The sequence below is a fragment of the Ornithorhynchus anatinus genome, chromosome X2, assembly GCF_004115215.2.
Source record: "Ornithorhynchus anatinus isolate Pmale09 chromosome X2, mOrnAna1.pri.v4, whole genome shotgun sequence".
NCBI lineage: Eukaryota > Metazoa > Chordata > Mammalia > Monotremata > Ornithorhynchidae > Ornithorhynchus > Ornithorhynchus anatinus.
In genome coordinates this window covers 10983856-11003235 of record NC_041750.1, presented here as the reverse complement: position 1 = coordinate 11003235, position 19380 = coordinate 10983856, and the positions used below count along the sequence as shown (strand labels likewise).

General features: G+C 54.6%; 2 protein-coding genes across 4 annotated transcripts in view; one reads left to right on the top strand and one right to left on the bottom strand.

Annotated features, from left to right (window-relative positions):
- Nucleotides 1-9416, top strand: part of TJP3 (tight junction protein 3) — a 66469-nt gene extending 57053 nt beyond the window's left edge. For both annotated transcript variants that reach the window (XM_029052349.2, XM_039910547.1), the window contains 9 exons: nucleotides 239-458; nucleotides 1939-2138; nucleotides 2730-2825; nucleotides 4528-4598; nucleotides 5108-5318; nucleotides 5509-5609; nucleotides 7107-7364; nucleotides 8765-8835; nucleotides 8961-9416. In XM_029052349.2, the coding sequence (XP_028908182.1) occupies nucleotides 239-458; nucleotides 1939-2138; nucleotides 2730-2825; nucleotides 4528-4598; nucleotides 5108-5318; nucleotides 5509-5609; nucleotides 7107-7364; nucleotides 8765-8835; nucleotides 8961-9063 (1331 nt within the window). In that variant the 3' untranslated portion in view covers nucleotides 9064-9416. The remainder of the gene's footprint in view (nucleotides 1-238; nucleotides 459-1938; nucleotides 2139-2729; nucleotides 2826-4527; nucleotides 4599-5107; nucleotides 5319-5508; nucleotides 5610-7106; nucleotides 7365-8764; nucleotides 8836-8960) is intronic.
- Nucleotides 9417-11486: 2070 nt separating this feature from the next.
- On the bottom strand, nucleotides 11487-18777 carry APBA3 (amyloid beta precursor protein binding family A member 3). 2 transcript variants are annotated; one of them, XM_007669101.2, is made up of 11 exons: nucleotides 18577-18777; nucleotides 17276-18077; nucleotides 17140-17179; nucleotides 16739-16884; nucleotides 16185-16271; nucleotides 14881-15036; nucleotides 14477-14656; nucleotides 13884-14096; nucleotides 12998-13117; nucleotides 12622-12762; nucleotides 11487-12265 (listed from the first exon to the last, which is right to left on the bottom strand). In XM_007669101.2, the coding sequence occupies exons 2-11, from the start codon at nucleotides 18029-18031 to the stop codon at nucleotides 12194-12196; spliced, it is 1911 nt and encodes a 636-aa protein (XP_007667291.1). In that variant the 5' UTR covers nucleotides 18032-18077; nucleotides 18577-18777; the 3' UTR covers nucleotides 11487-12193. The 2 variants fall into 2 exon arrangements, with proteins under 2 accessions (XP_007667291.1, XP_028909057.1); XM_029053224.1 differs by having other exon boundaries at nucleotides 17276-18072.
- Between the last annotated feature and the right edge of the window lie 603 nt (nucleotides 18778-19380).

The window sequence follows — 19380 nt, the reverse complement described above, 5'->3', positions numbered from 1 at the left end:
TTATCCCTTCCTTCCTCGCGCGTTTGTAGTCACCCAGCTGAGCCCCTAGACTGTAGCCGTTCTGCACAGCTTCTTGGTGACCCTGGCCTTCCTTCCTTCCCCCAAATCCCCCATAGTATCTGATGGCTAGATCTCCCCCATCCAGCCCTTTTGGTTCCCCTTGCCCATCTCGCCACCCATCCCACCACATTTGGCTGCCTGATTGCCCCCCCACCCCTCAATCTGCCACTCTTCCCAGTCTACAGGAAGATGATCAAATCGAACGTGGGCGACTCCTTCTATATCCGCACCCACTTTGAGCTGGAGCCAAGTGAACCCTCGGGCCTGGGCTTCACCCGAGGAGAGGTTTTCCATGTGGTGGACACCCTGTACCGGGGCAGGATGGGCAGTTGGTTGGCCATGCGCATGGGCCGAGAGCTGCAAGAGATGGAAAAGGGCATCATCCCCAACCAGAGCAGGTAGCGGATGGAGGGTGGGGAAGGTTGGAGGATGGGGGAAAGGGCATGGGATGGCTGGCTTTGACTGGGGAGAGAGCCTCAGGAGGCCATTATCTCCCACTCGGTCCTCATTCCCCAGAGGCAGAAAGAGATTTGGGGAGGAGACCCGGCTGCCTTTATGATATAAGATTAATCAAATCGTCGTGCCCCTCCTGTAGGCATTAGTCAGAGAGTCCCCGCATATAAGCACATCGGTTGAGTGGCACGGTTGAGGTCAGTATGGTCACCTTAAGCTGCCTTTTTGGGCCTTGGTTGGGATTCATTCATTCAGTCAGTCGTATTTACTGAGCGCTTACTGTGTGCAGAGCACTGTACTTGGGAAAGTATGATACAACAATAAACAGTCACATTCCCTGCCCACAACGAGCTTACAGTCTAGAGTCGGGGAGACAGATATCAGTACAAATAAACAAAATGACAGATATGTACATAAGCGCTGTGGGGCCGGTAGGGGGGAGGAGCAAAGGGAGCAAGTCACGGTGAGACAGAAGGGAGTGGGAGATGAGGAAAAGTGGGGCTTAGTCTGGGAAGGCCTCTCAGAGGAGATGTTCCTTCAATAAGGCTTTAAGGGGAGGGGAAGTAATTGTCAGATTTGAAGGGGCAGGGCGTTCCAGGCCAGAGGCAGGACGAGGGCTAGGGGTTGGCGGTGAGAGAGGTGAGATGGAGGCACAGTGAGGTTAGCACTGGAGGAGTGAAGTGTGCAGGCTGGGTTGTAGAAGGAGAGAAGCGAGGTGAGGTAGGAGGGGGCAAGGTGATGGAGAGCTTTAAAGCCAATAGTGAGGAGTTTTTGTTTGATGTGGAGGTGAATGGGTAACCAATGGAGTCTTTAGAGGAGCGGGTGACATGACCTGAACATTAGAAAAATGATCCAGGCAGCAGAGTGAAATGTGGACTGGAGTGGGGAGAGAGAGGAGGCTGGGAACTCAGCAAGGAGGCTGATGCAGTAATCCAGGCGAGATAGGAAGAGTGATTGTATTAAAATGGTAACAGTTTGGATGGAGAGGAAAGGGCGGATTTTAGTGATGCTGTGAAGGTGGGACCGACGGGATTTAGCGATGGGTTGAATGAGAGAGAGGAATCAAGGATAACACCAAGGTTACGGGCTTGTGAGACAGGAAAGATGGGTCGCTGTCTACAGAGATGGGAAAGTCGGGGAGGACTGGGTTTGGGTGGGAAGATAAGGAGCTCTGTTTTTGGACATATTAAGTTTGAGGTGACGGGAGGACATCCAAGTAGATGTTGGGATGAAGAGTGGTGCAGTTTCAGCTTTTGTAGTGTAGGTGCACGAGGGTTTTGGACCGACCCATGTATTGGCGGTGGTCATCCTCCTGGTCCCCCAAGGCTAGGTTTTGGTGGTAGTGTCCTGGACTGGGGCCAAGCCTGCCTAGACTTCCTGGAACTTGAGGGAAGTGAGTAACGGTGGTGTCCCCTTTGCCCTTAGGGCAGAGCACCTTGCCAACCAGGAAGCGGCCCAGCGGGCCATGACCGCCCAGCCAAGCTCCTCTGGAGCCCGGGCCGAGTTCTGGAAGTTGCGTGGCCTCCGCGGAGCCAAGAAGAACCTGCGCAAGAGCCGAGAGGACCTTTCGGCCCTCACTGAGCAGGGCCATTACCCTCCCTACGAGCGAGTGGTGCTGAAAGAAGGTGGGTTCAAGGGACTGGGAAGACAGAAAGGGAGCAATGGGAAGGGGGTCTGAATCCTAGACTTAGCGGCACAGGGGAAGAGTGCTGCCAAACTGGAAGGCACGGGCAACGTAGACTGGGGCCGAGAGGCGGCTGGCCACTGCCCCTCCTGGATCAGGCTTCCCTGACTCGCCCTGGGGACTGCTGTGATGGGAATTCATTCCCTGACAACGGCAGCCTCGTTTAGACCTACTGATGTGTCCGACATGGACATGATGGTTCCCGGGTGGCTCACTACAAATGTCTGAGGGAACCAGGTCTTATGGGTCCTTTTCCACTGGTCAGACTCTCTTGTCTCAGCCTGACTTCTGGAAGAAGCAAACGTAAAGCCATATATGGGGTCCCCAAGCACCCCTCCCCCCAGTTTGCATTATTATTTTTATTTTTATTATTATTGAATTAAGCGCTTTACACTGTTCTAAGCACTGTGGGTAGATACGGGTTGAACTCAGTCCCTGTCCCACATGAGGCTCACAGTCTGAGTAGGAGAGGCCCTCAAATTTCAGCTCTGGCTAGTCTGAGCCCCCACCTACCTGCGTCTCTTCCCTGCAGCGAGCTTCAAGCGCCCCGTGGTGATTTTGGGTCCCCTCGCAGACGTGGCAATGCAGAAGCTGAGTATCGAGATGCCCGATCAATTTGAAATTGCTGGTGGGTAATAGGTGATCTGGTGGGTAATAGGTGATTTGGGCTGAGCTGGTGGAGAGGGTGGGCTTGGGTTTTGGGCGCTTTTGTTTTCCTACTTTACCCTCTTCAATTCCTTTTCCTCCATTTCCCCCCGAAGGAGATTTATTGCTAGGCTACTTGCCTGGTTCTCTGGCCAAAGGGATCATACCGGAAGGGTAGTTCGCTAGCACTATGGGCCAAGAACTGTGTTAAGCACTGATGAAGGTTACCAACATGACAGATAGTAATAGTATTTGTTAAGCACTTGCTTTGTGCAGCGTACTTTACTAAGCACCGAGAAAGAGTACACAGGCATTGGAGTGGTTTTAAGATAAAAACCTCCTGCATATAGCTCAATAACGTATTAAGCTGTGCTACCCAGACAACATAAAGCTCTCCTTTTCAATCAGAACTGGTTATAAAGCAGGATCCTGTGGGACGGTTTCTTTATGACTTTGTCAAGTAACTGAGCTCCCTTGTGCTTTCTGCTATTAGGAATGAATATAATTTCACTGCCTTTCTTCAAGTAGAACAAAATCTATTATTCATCATTGTCAGCAACTTTTCTTGTGAATTTGGTACTTTATGAAAGCCGGGATATATACGGAAGGAGTTGGGCAGGCTCCCTTGTATGATTCAGTCTCGAGCTACGGTGGCCCTAAAATCTTCCGGCCCAAGCCTTCACGGGCAGATGGTACAAATCATGACACGTCGACACGATGTGTTTTTGGTGCACCAAACTTCTCAGAAAAATATGCCAGCATTCAGTGTGTCACTTGGATGCAGTTCAGCTTTCTAATGCAAAAAAAACGGGGGGAGAGATAAAAGTCTAGAACCAAAAGGGCAAGAACAATAATAGAAAAGTGTCTGGGAGCCAAAGAGGGGCCCATGAACTCACACTCAGGTTTAATCTAGTAGGACTACCTAGAGTCGATGAGACATCCAAAAAGAGTCCACAAAACAACCTCTAGGATCAAAGCTCTTTTGAAAGCATCTTCTTTCAGGGGATTTCTCCAAACTTCCACAATGAAATGTGAGTGTGATGGTGATTGTGTTATTTATTAATTGTTCTTTGCAGTATTAAACCTCAAAGAGGAGAAAAAATACTTTGTGCCTGTCCAGGTTTCTAAAAGGGAGGAAACAGTTTCATAAAGCACATGTGGGAAAAGAGGTGGCAAAGTGCCACCCCTTCCCCCCGAGTTGAAAAGTTTATAGTTCAGCCACTGTCCCTGTCCCAAAAGGGGCTCATGATCTAGGTGTGGGTAGACAGAAGACAACGGTGGTAACAGTGGTTTGCAGACAAGGAATTAACAAAATGAAGTACTGTGGCCCTTTTCAAGTTGCCACTTGCTAGCCCAGCCCCGCTGTAGCCAGGAGCTCCAATATCTCTGGCCCCCATTCCACCGGAAGCCTCTCAAATTGCCACTGCCTTCCCCAACCCCTGTTCTGATGGCATTTGATTTGGGCTTCTGCCCCCTTCCAGTGGCTGAGACTGCTCCTTTGTGGCTGATTGAGGTGGACCAGTCCGGCTTCCATGGGCCCTGGGATTATCCCAATTCCTCCGGGCCAAGGGGACATACCTGAACAAGTCTTAAAGAAAATAAAGTTCCTCCCCCAGAGCAGGTGGAGGATGTTGGGACAGACCCGAGCCTGGGCCTCTAATCGAAAATGTCTTCTCATCCTGCAGAGAGTGTGTCTAGGGAAGGGGGTCCCTCGAAGGTCATCAAGCTGGACACGGTCCGAGTGATTGCTGAGAAGGTGAGGCCAGCGGGTTCTAAATACTGCGGGGGAGGGACCCGCCAGAATTATGGCCGTCCAGCCGGGAATTTGTAGTGATCGTATTGATTAAGCACTTACCGTGTGCAGAGCCCTATAATAAGCGCTGGGAGAGAATACACGGGTGGGAGTTAGCCGTGATCCAGGGCTCATAATCTAAGACTTCTCTGGCATCCTCTGCCCTTAGAGCTTGGGAAAAGATGAGATGATTTAGGAGCACAACTTGTTAGAGGAAGGGAGGCGGGGTAGACAGGCTGGGTGTTTGCATCATTCTTCAGGGAGCGGATTTCCGCCACCTCTTCCCCCAAAACCTTTTCGAGTGTGATTTCCAGATGGTGCAGCAGAGCTAGAGATGAACTGAGCCAAGGGAAGGACGGGAGTAAGCCTGGCCCGTCAGAAGTATCTGCCAGGCCATCCAGTGGTCCCAACCTCCATCTCGATTCATTCTTTCTTTGGCTCCCTGTCTCCTCACCCCGCCCCTGGCCACCCAGGACAAGCATGCATTGCTGGATGTCATTCCATCAGCTGTGGAGCGGCTCAATTACGTGCAGTACTACCCTATCGTGGTGTTCTGCAATCCTGGCAGCCGGGCGGAGGTGAAGGCCCTTCGCCAGTGGCTGGTCCCCACCTCCAAGAAGAGTTCTCGCCGGCTGTACACTCAGGCCACCAAGATGAGGAAGTACTGCAGCCATCTCTTCACAGGTAGTGCTTTCCTGTGGGCCAAACTGTAGAGGACGGTGACTCTGGGGTTACGGGACAGGCAGACAGACCGGGGACAACTTGGAACGGAGAGGAGACCCTCTGGCCTCCTGGCTGCCTCTTCAACTGGTGGGGACGGATGGATCCCACCTGCCCTCATCATTCCTTTCCTCCCCTTCTGTGCATATCACAGCTACCATTAACCTCAGCGGGAACAACAATATTTGGTACCAAGACCTGAAAGACATCATCAAGACCCAGCAGTCCAGGCCCATTTGGACAGCTGAAGACCAGGTATCCTGAGCTGTCTCTTGTTCACTGTCTTCAGGGTCTGGTCCGTCTAGTGGAGATTTTCCCCCGCAGTGGCTAGATTCCAACCCCCGAGACCATTTTCCCCCCCTGGAGAACTGGGGCAGGAAACGCTAAAAATTGACTGTCGTTGTAGAGGACAGAGTGGCCTGGTAGAAAGAGCATGGAACTGGGAGTCAGAGGACTTGGATTCTAATTCTGGCCGAGCCACTCTTCTGCTGTACGACCTTAGGAAAATCACGTAACTTCTCTGTGCCTCCGTTCGCTCATCTGTAAAGTGGGAATTAAGACTGGGAGCCCTCTGTGGGACAGGAACTGTGTCCATCCCAATTATCTTGTATCCACCTCAGCGCTTAGTACAGTGTCTGTCCCATAGTAAGTGCTTAACAAGTACCATTAAAACAAAAGGCCAAATAAATAGCCCCTAGCAACCCCGAATGCCCAGGCAAAGAGGAAGAAATGCTGTGGTCATTTAAAAACCTCCTAGAGGTGTCCAGAGTAGGCTGATAAGAAAACTGTTTTGGACTGGAGAATTTATATCTAACTGCAAAGACAGTACAGCTGTTCGTTGAAACAGGCTAGAGGTTGGCCCCCAAATTTCCCTTGCACCAGATGATCCAGGAAGATCCCTGTTTCGAAGCACAAGGAATATAGTACGTGAGGAACTACAGTGGGGGCTTTTCTTTAAAATGATGGAAACCATGTGCAGATGCTCAGAATCCCTCCTCTTTCTCATTGAGAGAAGATAAAATACCACTCTAAAATGTCCACCCCGACCGGCCCACTTCCCCTCCTACCATGTCCCCTTCAGTGGACTGGCCTCACCTTCTAGCTGTGGCCCCCGGCTTAATAACTGTAATATTAGTCATATTTGTTGAACACTTATTGTGTGCCAGGCACTGTACTGAGCACAGGGGTGGATACAAGCAAATCGTTTTGGATATAGCCCCTCTCCCGTGTGGGGGTCTCAGTCTCAATCCCCATTTTGCAGATGAGGTAACTGAGGCCCAGAGACATAAAGTGACTTGCCCAAGGTTACACATCAGACCAGTGGCAGAGCTGGGATTGGAACCCATGATCTTCTGACTCACAGGCAGGATCTGTCTCTTGAGTCCACCCTGTCCCATTGCAGTCTTGAAACTTGAGGTTTCAGCTTCTCCCCCCTCTAGTAAAACTGCTCTTCACTTGGGTCTCGGACTAAGCTTTGTGGTACTTAAGCGCATACTACGTGCCAGGCACTGTACTGAGCGCTGGGATAGACTGGCCCAGCTAGAGTTCTGGGACTGTGGATTTTTCCTTCATTTCCAACACCCCTAAAATTACTGATGTGTATCCATGGCCTCGACTTTCCGACCTCTCTGGGGGTCAGAAGTGGCAAGATGACCAGTTCAGCATTGAGGAGCCCCGGGACGGGAATCTAGTGATTCCCTACCCCGGCCTGTTTGCCCCTGATGGCAGCGGTCATGTTCTTCTCTGTTACAGATGGACACCTCCTCAGAGGAGAATCTGGAACTGCCCCACCAGAACCTCGGGGGCAGCACTGACTACCTGAGCTGCGACAGCCGGGCCAACAGCGACTACGAGGAGACCGACGGGGAGGGCGGGGCCTACACGGACAATGACATGGATGAAGAGCCCAGAGAACCGGCGCTGGCCCGGTCTTCGGAGCCAGTGATGGTGAATGAAGCGGAAGGCCAAAGGGAGCAGCCGATGGTCTCCTTGACACACCCCACGCAGCAGGTGAGTTGGTTAGCGGAGTGACCCAGAAGAAATCTCCCTGGCTTGGAAACTGTGAACGTTAGCTGAAATTCCAGAGGCTTTGCTGTCCTCTGGGGCTCTGAATAAGCGGTTCCTCCACCCTCTAGCACCAGCTTTCTCTGTAAGGGGACTGACGATTCTTCCCCCTCCTGAGGCTTGGACTAAGGCTTTTTTCTCAACCCTGGGCCCCAAATAAGAGGTCTTTCCTTGGGTCCAGCTCCCACTGGGCTAGTGGAAACTCAGAGGACCCGACTTCAAATCCTGACTCCGCTACTTGTCTGCTGTGTGACCTTGAGCATGTCACTTCACTTCTCCGTGCCTCCTCTGTTTCCTCATCTGTCAGGTGGGCATTCAGTACCTGTTCGCCCTCCCCCCTAGCCTGTGAGTCCCATGTGGAAAAGGGACTGGGTCCAATCTGATTACCTCGTATCTGCTGCAGGGCTTGGCACATAAACGCTTAACAAATACCATTCTTCTTCTGGGCTCGTAGTGCCTTGCTCGGACTGAGATGCTTCAGCCCGGTTTGGGCCCTGAGACGGTGTAACTGGGGGCGGTTGGGATCTGGGATCACATGTAGCGTGATCACCCGCGCCCAGGGGCCGGCGCACGCTGCAGCCAGCACATCTGCCTCAGAGAGCTTGAAATAGGGAGCCCGGCTGAACTTGGGCCTTCCAGGGCTCTGCCACCAGGCAAGGAAGGGGATCCCTGAGGTCTAAGACCGGTCAAGGTCACCACTCCTTTCAGGGGCCTGGATTTCCCCCACCACCAGCTTAAGCTGCTCTGGCAGGACCAAGGGCTTTCTGCTCTCCAAACCTGCCACCCATTTGTTCCAGGCTCTGCTTATGCTGACCCTGCTTTCTCTGCCTGACTGACTGTGACTGTTTCAGTCCATTTTCTCCTAATGCCCCTCCATGGAGAAAGAACATCTCTCACTACAGACACTTCCCCAGCTTTCTCTTCTCCTGTCTTTCCCTCTAGACTGTAAACTCATCATGGGCAAGGGAACATGTCTACCCGCTCTGCTGTACTATATTCTCCCAAGTCCTTAGTACAGTGCTCTGCACACAGAAAGTGCCCAATAAATACCACTGATTGATGGGATTTGCATCTTCTGGGCCAAGATGAATCCACGGCTGAGGCGAATAATGGATTGGCAGAGCGATGTTAGGAATAGAGTGGACAAGAGAGGGAGGGAGAGCAGAACCCTAACCTTTCAAGGATCCCCCTGCCACTTATCAGACACACCTGGGCTGCCCTACCGAGTAATGGCAGTGCTCCAGCATTTAGGTTCTGACACCTGGGAGAGGAGGGATAGAGGGAATCAAGCTAGAGAAGGGGGGGGCCAGAGGCTAAACTGGTTTCTTTGGATGATTCTTCCACAGGTGGAAGACCATCCCTCCCATGTTCAAGACCACCGCCCCCAGGGCCAGTGGAGACCGGATCAAAGCATCAGGTAAGAGCCTTCTTTCCCCTCAGGGGCCCAGTGCTATTCCCCTGGAGGGAGGGAGGGAGGGGGAGGGTGTGGGAGGAAATCCCACCCCAACCTCTTTCCTCACTGTGCCCCTCCACTGCCCCCAGAGCCTATGAGCACGAGGCACTGAAGAAGAAGTTCACTCGCGCGAGAGCTTACGATTCCGACGAGGATGATGGCTACGACTGGGGTCCCGCCACTGACCTGTGAGCCCGGGCTCTCTGCCACGGAGGCCCACTGCTGCCCAGGACCTACACTGCTCCTCCCTGGGGAGGGGAGTAGGGGGAAATGTTGTGGCTTGAAAAGCCCTACTACAGCAGTCTTGGGGTGTGGCGGGGGGCGGTGGGGGGCGGTGTCTGCATGGCAGGCCTGTTCTCCATTCTGGTTCGGAGGTGTCTCAGCATAGACCACAGGCTGTTAGAAATCGGACTCTTGACCTCCTTTGCCCCATCCCAGGCCTCCAGCCGTTTTTCCTCTCATCCTCCTCCTTCCGCTGCTGATGCTTGGGTCCTGATCCCGCTCTGTGAGTCTTGTTTGTAATAAAGGAAACTTATTTTTCACGACCTCGCTGAAGCCACTGCTTCCTAAAGCTGCCCTCGCAAACACTACCCCTCGCCCTGATTGTAGACAGTTACAGAAGGCCTAGACCAGGGGTGGTCTGGCTTTTCGTTTAGAAGAGCCAAACTCAATAATCTCTGAGCAGTGGCTGTGCGAAGAGTTAGTTATACAAATTAAGTACGCACGTCAGCGTGTGGGGGGTGTAATTATGAAATTAAGTTAGAGAGAGAGGGAGGAGAAGTGGTTCTTATTGGGGACGAGAGGAGGGTGGATGCCAGCTTGGCAGGGCACCCTAGTTACCCATTAAAGGGGTGTTGGGAGGGTCGGGTCATAAGCAGGAGCAGTAGGTGCGAGGACCTAGAATGGTGTTGTCCCTTTCTCTTCCCAGAGATGGAGGCATTCAATTCAAAGTCCTTGCCTCCTCCTCTTTGACAAGGACCCTCCTGTGCTACCCCTTAACTCAGCTGCCGCTCCTGCTCGGAGCCTGGCCCCCATAAAGACCACGGGACCACCCCACCTCCAACGCAGAAGCCGCTCTTACCCTCCGCCTGCTGTGCTGGGCATCTGGTGCCTGGGCTGACATTGGTGGCTAAAGGAGAGGACCCAGATGTTTGCCCTACTTCAATCCCTTTCCAACTTAAAGGGCAGCTACTTCCTGAGTAGTTTTCTGCTGGGGGTGGAAGGTGGATGACCTAGGCTAATGGCCTCCCACTCTGGATGTCGAGTCCTTGAGGCAGTGGTCCCCCTGCTGTGAAGGCTCCTTTGTATCAAGGAGAGTCCTATCTAGCTTGAAAGCCAGAGGTTCCCAACTCCTCATCCAGTCCAGAAAAAACTGGTCCCTGCCTAAAGCGTGAGGCCCGCTGGGCGAGTCACCTGAAATGGTTACGTTGCGCAGTGATGGAAGGAGGGTGTGTTCTTGATGGGAAAATGAAAGGATCAGACCCTAGAGGGAGAGTGTCTCCCCATTCCTATGCCAAAGTTGGGGACCAGGCCCGCTGCTGTTCTGAGCCTGATAAAGCTAAGAAGATCACCAGGAAGGGAGGTTTGGACTAGCCTGTAATACAGCGGGTAGGAAATGCCAAGCCTGGACCCAAGGCAGAAGTTAGAGCCCCAGCTGGGACAGGGATTGAGTCCAACCTAATTGTCTTGTATCAGGCCCAGCACTTAGGACAGTGCTTGGCCCATAATAAGTTGTGGTATTGAAGTGCTTATTACCTGAGCCAGCCTCAGTTCTGGTTCAGGTTGACGTGTCATTATCTAACCACGCTGGAATCTCTCCTTCAACTAAAATAAACTTTTCCTGTAGTAGGAGAGAATTCCAAGTCAGCAGGTGCTAACCCTCCTTCCACCTCTGTAGAACTTTATCATGATTTCGGGGGGCTCTGCCCATCAGGCTGACTCTGCACCTGGATTTTTGGTCCATTGAATGGAGTAGAAGGTCTTTAAAGCCTCCTCTCTGCTTTCAACTGGCACATCTGCAGCAATAGAACCTACCCATCCCTTTAACCTTCTTGAGCTGCTCAGGGGCTGAAGTTTTAGACTCATCCACAGGAGCTGAAGTCTTAGACTCGGGGCCAACAGCTGGCTTGTGGGGGGAGTTATTACCATATTTAGGAGGGAGTCCAAGACACGTAAACATCCTTTGACCTGTTCCTTACAGTTCTACTCTTTCCTTTCCCAAGGTTTCCAGCAGATTGCATAACGGGGCTCACGGCCAGCTCACCCACCCCCCAAACCCCAGAGACAATCAAAAAGGAACACGGAAAGCACGATCATCTCAACCCCACCCCCACACCCCTGAACTGGAGCTTCACACGTCACCCACTCAACGGGAAATGAGAGCATACTCAGCCACCCTGCCCGATTTTGGTACCAGCAACCTTGATAACACAAGTCAGGAATAGCGTTCCCCTTGAACTTCATCTCATCTAGCAAGGTCAACTGCAACAAGCGCAGACCATCCACTCACGCTGTCCTGCGCTAGAATTATGAGACGAGCCAGGGCTCGTGTCCCATCCTTTCCCTTCCTTTTCCTTCTGCTGCCGCCCCAGCCCACAGATGTCGTCAGGCACAGCTCTTCCAGAACCACTTTATTTTTAAACGGTTATTTACTGACATAAAAACAATTAGTCACATGCCCCTGTCTGCTCCAGGGCAGAGAAGCAGTTTTCACTAAGGGCAGAAAAAGGCACATGCAAGTTGAGGAGGGGGGCAGCTCAGTTTTCCTCCTGGGACTTGCCACTGGTCTTGGAAAGAGGCAGCTCCTCTACTAGAGGGACCACTTGGCCCCTCTTTATAGGGGATAGGATGGATGGATGCCTAGGGCCCTACCCCTGAAGATGGCAAGCTCGGTTGGCAGAAAGGCGGTGTGGCCTCTGCTTGGTAGAGGACCGGACTTCTCCAAGACACTGGCACTCACCAACAGTAGTAACCCCAGAGGAAGGCAGGATTCCAAAACCTTGGAGGGAGAGGGAAGGCCAGGGACCCCAGCAGAAAGGAGTGATGTTTGAGAAGCAGCAGGTCCTGTTTGTCTAGATCTCTGCTGTAGAGACTCATGAGGTTAAGTCAGTGGACTGGAGGCTGGACAAACTCCCCAGTTAGCTCCAGTTAGCGCCACTCCAGCCCTGCAGTCCTGGTCCAAGCCAGAAAGGCTGAGGTGACAGAGGGAGGAGATGGGTAGAAGCGGTCGGCCCCACTCCACGGGTCTTTTTCTCCCCCACCACCCAGAGAAAAATTCAGAGTCAAGGGGCCCCAGGCCCAGCCCATGTTTCCAGCCTTCTCCTCAGAGATACAGGGGCTGCTCCTGCCCTGTGAGAAGGCGGTAAGTGGAGGCTGGCATCGTCTTTATATGGACCTACAGGGAAACAAGAAGATGCATTTAATCCAATATGTCGTAGTTACCATTGCTGTAGTTGAATTTAGTGAGTTTTGGGGATGTGGACAGGGGCGGGGGAGATCGCTGACAACAGGTGGCCTGCCTACCTACCCCCTCTAGGACAATGACTTCAGCTCCCAGTCATCGGTCAAGTCACTGATTCGGGGCGAGGGGGCCTAGGTTATTGGCAAAGGGCACCGTCAGCTCCGTGACCGTGGCTTCACACTGGGCCAGGTCGACTGCTATGCGGTCACCACTTTCAAAACTCAACAACTGCTCTGGGTTTGCTGGCCTCCCCTGTGGGGAGTCTAACCCCCACGCCAAACCCCACTCACCTCGCTGACCGCCTGTGTGAGCAACTGGATGATCTTCTCGTGAGGCATGGCCACGACACTCTGCCCGTTGATCTCGATGATGCGGTGCCCCACGCGGATGCCCCCGCGCTCGGCGATGCCCCCACGCATTAGGCTACAGATCTGGGGGTGGGGTGGGGGGGAAAGGGAAAAGGGGAGGGGTGCGGGGAGAACAGCTGCTCACCTAGGGCCCCCAGCGCCTTTCAAACTTTTGGAGTCTTCCCCAGAGCCAGGAAGAGGGTCCTGGGTAGCTCCCCTGCTCCTTTGCCTCAGTTTCTCCATAACTCAGCCACAGCCTCAGTGGGTGTGAAGCATGCTGTCGTGCCCTTCCTCAGCCTCTCCCATCCCTGGCACTCACAATCCCATTCTCCACACAGAAGCCCAGCTGGTCCTTGGCATCAGGCCGGCGGATGATGGCAGTGGTGACGGGGGGACAGTGTACAATATTCAGCTTCACCTCCACCTGATGCTTCAGCTCCTGTAGCCCAGGCGGGAAGAACAGTAGCAGTTACCACCAGCACTGATGAAGTCTGCCAGCTGTATCAGGTACTTAGAGAACGAACAAAAAGTAGGACGAGGTGCAACCCCTGGCCACAAGCTGCTTCCGGTTTATCAGGTGGGAGAGAGACAAATGGACAGAGACCGAAACCGATGAAGTCGGGAAGCCGTGGGGCCTAGTGGAAAGAGCCCGGGGCCCAGGCGTCAGAAGACCTGGGTTCTGATCCCAGCTCTGCCACTTATCTGCTGGGCAACCTTGGGCAAGTCGCTTTGCTTCCCTAGGCCTCAGTTTCCTCATCTGTACAATGGATTCCCTACTTGTTCTCCCTCCTAGACCGTCAGCTCCATGTGGGACAGGGACCGTGTCGGACGTGATTGTTTCTTCTCTACCTCAGAGCTCAAGATGGTGCTCAGCACATAGTGAGCGCTTAAATGTCCCAATTATTTTTATTACTATCGAGTCATTAGCGAACAAACACGAGTGCTGAGGCGACGGCATCACAGGGACAGTTGGAGAACTCCGACAGGGAAGGCCTACAGGAGTGACTGGAGGAAGGCCAGGGGCACGGCTTCGTGAAGCTGAGCGAGGTGAGGTCTGAGCAAGTACGGGGCCGGGGTCTGGGCTGGGAATGGATAGAAGCCCCCAAAGCTCTGGCTTCCCACAACCCCCCCGGTCCCATTTGTCTTCCGTCTGAGAGGGGAATTCCCACACCATCTTACGACCCGTTCCTCCCCTCAGGCCTCACCCGGATGATATTCTGGCAGGCAGCCAGGGGCAGCCCCACCAAGCTGGTCCCATTGACGGCCGTGAGCCGGTCCCCAATGCTCAGCTCCCCAGAGCGCTCGGCAGGGCCCCCGTGCAGCAAGTTGGCAATGACCACTGTGGGCAGCAGGGAGCCCCAGCCTGACTCCACTACTGCCACACCTAGGATCTCTCCCTTCTGCTTCTGGATTGTCACCTGGGCAAGAAAGGAGGAGGTGGGAAAGGGAGAGAGACGGGGAGAGAGACGGGGAGAGAGACGGGGAGAGAGACGGAAAGAGAATGAAAATGATTGTGTCACTCCTGGAAAGTCCAGAGGAAGACATAAATGGGATTGATGTTCTGGCTCTGTTTTGGGACCAGTGGGGCCCTGCATCTACTCCAGTGCCCGAGGCAAGTCCATTATGGCCTGCCTGGGTGCAGATCCCGGACTGAATAGCTCCTGGGGCTGAACCTGCCTGCTTTCCTTAGGTGGGGAGGGGACAATGAAGAGACCTCATAATCACACCAGCAGGAGGGGGGGTTGGGCCAGAGAAAATCTCCAGGCCACCTCTCCTCCCTCCATCAGCCATCACTCACATCCTTGCAGTTCTCTTGGTTGGAGAAGTGGGCCAGATCACCATTGTGCAGATCCCCGTCTCCAAGCGCTTCCTGGTACTGTTGGGCACTCAGCTGGCACGGGTCAATGCCGCTGGCCTGCAGGAAGTGCTGGTACGCCACACTGAAGGCTTGACCAATTGCCTGAGCGATGAGCTGAGCCTGCCGAGGGGAAGGAAGGACACTCCCCTTCTGGCCCAGGATGGACAATCCCCCACCCCCCAGGATATCCACAACCTTCCCTGGTTACCCATCCGGAGCTTCCCAAGTGCTCAGCAGTTCTGAGACAAGACTGAGGACAAATGGTTCCTTCCGTTCCATCTCTCCCCTCCTTCCGGCTCCAGGAGCCCCCCTGAAGCCTCTCCTCCTCCTCCGCCCAGACTCACATCAGCCGAGTGAAAGACATGACAAATCATCTTATAGAGCCGCTTATCTCTGGGGCCAGACCGCTGAGCCAGGCACCTCCGGGCCATCAAGACGACGATGTTTCCAATATCCGCAATGTAGGAAATGGTCTGCAGCGGGTGGTCCATCATAGCCTCCTGTTGGAGGAATAGAAAACAACAGAGCCGGGACCACTGACCCTTCTTCAACATCCACTCCATCTCCCTTGTGTGCACACACACGTAGTTGGGTACAGGGTGCCTACGTCTTTATTCGGGTGGTCACCGGGTGTTCATCACTTTATACAGATTCTGCCTCCTCAGCAGCAGTCTCTGTGTAAAGCGAACCCAGTTTTCCATTGCAACGGGGGAGCTGTTTCAGTCCAGACCGAGAGGAAATCGTTTATTCACACCATAGACAAGAAAAGCAGGATCTGAAGAGCTGGCTAAACCGCCAAGATGAAAGGTTGGGTTCAAAAAAAAAAAAAAATCAATCCATGGTATTTACTGGGTGCGAAGCACTGGACTAAGTACTTGGGAGAGTCCAATACAATGGAGTTGGTAGACACAATCCCTGTTCACAAGGAGCTTACGATTTTCAGAACTGAGCAGCAGCTGAACAGCTTCTCCCACTTTCCGGGGGATAGGCAGTTCTCCCGTAACCTGTATTTTCACTCTGCGTTTTGGGGCAGGGGGGAGGATTAGGGAATGTTCTTCCACCAAGGCACACCTGTCTAGCTAAGACAGTGCTCCGCAAACAGTAAGCACTCATATACCATCGATCGATTGATGCCACATGATGTTGGGAGGAAATTTCACAACCACTGTCAGTCAAGATGTGTGAGTCTTCCTTAATTGGGCGTGTGGGTGGGGGGGTGGGGGAAGGGTTTCAAGAATGTCATCCCGCATTAGAGAATTTACTAGTGTGAGAACCACCGACAAGGCCACTTGGGCACTTGGGCATAGCCCCTTGCTGAAGACTGGGGCTATATCCTGAGAAGGGGTGGGAACTCTGGGAAGCGAGTTTGGCTTTAAATGGGGGCGGAAGGTTCGACTTCAGGGCCCAGAGTAACTCTACAGCCTGGCCAAGTCCAAGTCAAAGAAACCAATGGACAGTTGTCTGAATGTGGCACATGTCTACTTATTCCCATGTCTGCGCTGAACACACTGATGCCATGCCCATAGTTTGCTTCTCCAAGTCAGGCCCGGTATCTCTTCCAAACTCCCCAAGGCAGGAAGTCGCGCTGGAAGGGCCCCCGGGAATCATGTAGTCCAAGCCGCCTTGTTGGCCCTGACCCTCGACGTACCTGAGAGTCGGCTGTAAGAACCTTGACCCTCTGGGTAGAGATAAAGAGGTCCACTTCTGTCATAGGCTGAGACTCCCCCTCGGGGGCCTGCAGGCAGAGGGTTGGCAGATGTGAGCAGCCACACTTTAGGAAGAACCCAGAAGCCCCAACTCACCATATCCCCAGGGTAAGGGGCTGCTCACCAAGGGCCTGGTCTCTCACTAAAGGCCTGAGGCATCCTGGCTTCCCTGAACTGGTTCTGAACTCGCTGGCTAGCTCCATGCTGCCCTCACCTTCTCCAGAACCATTCAGGCCACTTCCTCCTGTGGCTTGGAGACCAAATCATGCAGCCCCACCCCTCCTCCAGAGACTGCTGCTGAACTGGGACTCTGTTTCAGTGGGGCTCTCGGAGCAAGACAAAACACCCCTACCCTGGGCGGGGACAGACGCACACACACACCCCTCCCCCCCCCCCCCCCCCCCCCCCCCCGCAGTTCAGCTCAGTTGCACTCTGATCCTTGAGACCTTTGCCCCAGAGGTCAACAAAGCTGAGCTTGAGATGTCCTGCCCCTTACCTTGATCCGGTCCACAGCTTCCTGGGCCTGGGCCATGCGGGCACTAGTGGGTGGATTTCTTTCTGACACAAGCTGGGTGGAGCCCATATACTTGGCACCAAAGATGACTCCATCCAGCAGATCCTCTGGATCGCAGGGCCCGGGCACTGGAAGGGATGGGGGAAGATGGAGGGCAAGTCAGCGGTAGGATCCCCCAAAATCTCGGTTCCCCTCCTCCGGTGCCACCTGTAGAAGTCCAGGACCTCACAGCCTGGAACCCGTCATCTCCCTATCCCCCGGCTTGGCACCGAGCACTGGAAACCAGACCCCCTCGGGTCAGTCCCAACCTCGTCGGATCCACGGTGGTCTCTCCTTCCACCCTCCTCCCCCAGAGCAGGGATCACCCCTAGGCAGGGCCGTACCTTCCCTGAAGGCTGGGAAAGATGTCAAGGTCTCAGGTGCCTGGAGGGACAACACGGGAGTGTCAGGGGCCCCACTGGCAGGGGCGCTGACTTAGCTCTCTAGGGCGCCAGAAGGACCCAGAACCCGGACACCTACCTGGGCGGCGGCACCAGGCAGCTCCTCAGGTTGGGCGAGTGGGTTCGGCCCCAGCCAGGGCTCTGGGGAGCTGCTGGGGCTGTCCTCCCCTTTAGACCATTTCTGGAGGTCGCCGCCCCCTGCTTCTGGGCCCTCGGGGCCAGCCGGGGGCTGAAGGAGGCGGGGGACAGGGTCTGAGAGGCTGACCATGTCAGAGAGCTGGGCTGGGGGGCTGGAATCCCCTGTGGGCGTGGACCCTTCACAGCAGAGGAGACTCAGCAGATCTTCCCTCCCGGCTTCAACCGACAGGAGCCCATGGCCCCCTGGGGTCTCAGAGGGAGGTGGGGTAGCCAGCCCTCGGCCCATGGCAATGTGAAGGGGGCAAGGGAGACCCTCCCGGGGCGGGGCATCGACCAAATCAGGCCTCAGGGCCTGGAGCTGGCTCATTAGGCCCTGGATCTCTTTCTCTTCAGGTGACCCTCCCCGCAGCTCCTCGTCCAGCTCCATTTTGCTCAGGCCTCTCACGAGGCGGTGCGCTGGGTCCTGGGCCTCCGTCCTCTCAACCTCTTTAGGGCTGGGGGTCAGAGGGCCTTCGGGGTCTGTCAGACTCCAGGAAGGGGCCGGGTCTGAACCCACGTCATTCCCCCGTGAAGGAGAGTCAAGAGGAGCGAGGAGGGAGGGCGAGGAGGGGCAGGGGGTCTCAGCCTTCTCCAGGTCCATGGCAGGGGCCTCGGGCGGCAGGCCAGGTGGCGGGGCTGGGGCTGTCCGGATGTCCATGTTGCTCGTGCCGAGACGTCCACGGGTCACGATTTCTGGGTCTGCACTAGCAAGAGGGAAGAAAAGGGGGGGCAGGGGGAGGGAGGGGGTCAGTTACCCCATTGCCGGCCTCTGAATTTCGGCAGTAGACGGGGGCCAAGACACCTGGGTTTTAATCTCACAATCTGTCCCTCCACCCCCGCGAGAAGAAGAGGGGCCAGACAGTCCACCCCGCCCCCCCAGATCACCATGGACGGCACTAGATCAACTGCGGATCCCCCTCCAATGAGCCAAGACTCAAGCTTGCGGTCGGCTCCTCACCAGGCCTGGCTTTTAAGAGCCATGGGCTGCGGGCCAGTCTTTTAAGGGCGACCTCAACTCACCTTTCAAGTCTTTCCCCGCCTCCTCCCATCGTCGGCGGCTGGGCGCCGCTAGAGCCCCAGAACACTGTGCTTGGGCCTTAATTGGCCCCGAGGCTGGACAGGCTCAAATCATCCGCCCCCCTCTCCTCCCAGCCTCTCTTCCTCACAGGCAAACACTCCTGGCAGGGACTTCAAGGCACTTACTTCCAGGGACCTAAGTTTCGCTGTTTGAGCTTCGGCCTCAGCGCCGGGCGAGCAACGGCAGATGTGAATTATGAAGGTTCACGGGGGAGGGAAACCAGGGCAGGGCGACTCAGCGCAGCTGTTCCTGAGGCGGCTCCGCCGGGCTCCCTCGTTCCAGAGTCGGACATACACTTGCCTCCCCTGCCATCTTCACCCGCCCACCCCCTCCCCTCGCCTTCGGCTCTTTCCCGAACTGGGCATGCGCGCCGCGGGGTGTGCTGGGAAAGGGAGTCTCTGAGGAGTAGCCGCCGCTGGCTTGAGGCCACGGCCCCGAGAACCTCGCGTAGAGCGAGAGGGAACGGCGGGACAGGCGGCCCCGGGGAATTGAGAGATTCGGGGGAATAACAGAGAGGAAAAACGATGCTTCGCGGGAGTTCCGGATAGTAACGCCATCCAAGGACGGGGGGGGTGGACGGAGAAATGTAGATCTCCATTTTTCAAGTCTATAAAGGAGGGGTGAAAAGCAGCGTGGCTCAGTGGAAAGAGCACGGGCTTTGGAGTCAGAGGTCATGAGTTCGAATCCCAGCTCTGTCACTTGTCAGCTGTGTGACTGTGGGCAAGTCATTTCACTTCCTCTGTGCCTCAGTTACCTCATCTGTAAAATGGGGATTAAGACTGTGAGCCCCACGTGGGACAACCTGATTCCCCTGTGTCTACCCCAGCGCTTAGAACAGTGCTCTGCCCATAGTAAGCGCTTAACAAATACCAACATTATTATTATCATTATTATGAAAAGGCAGGTGGGCTGGGCTTCCCCCGCCACTG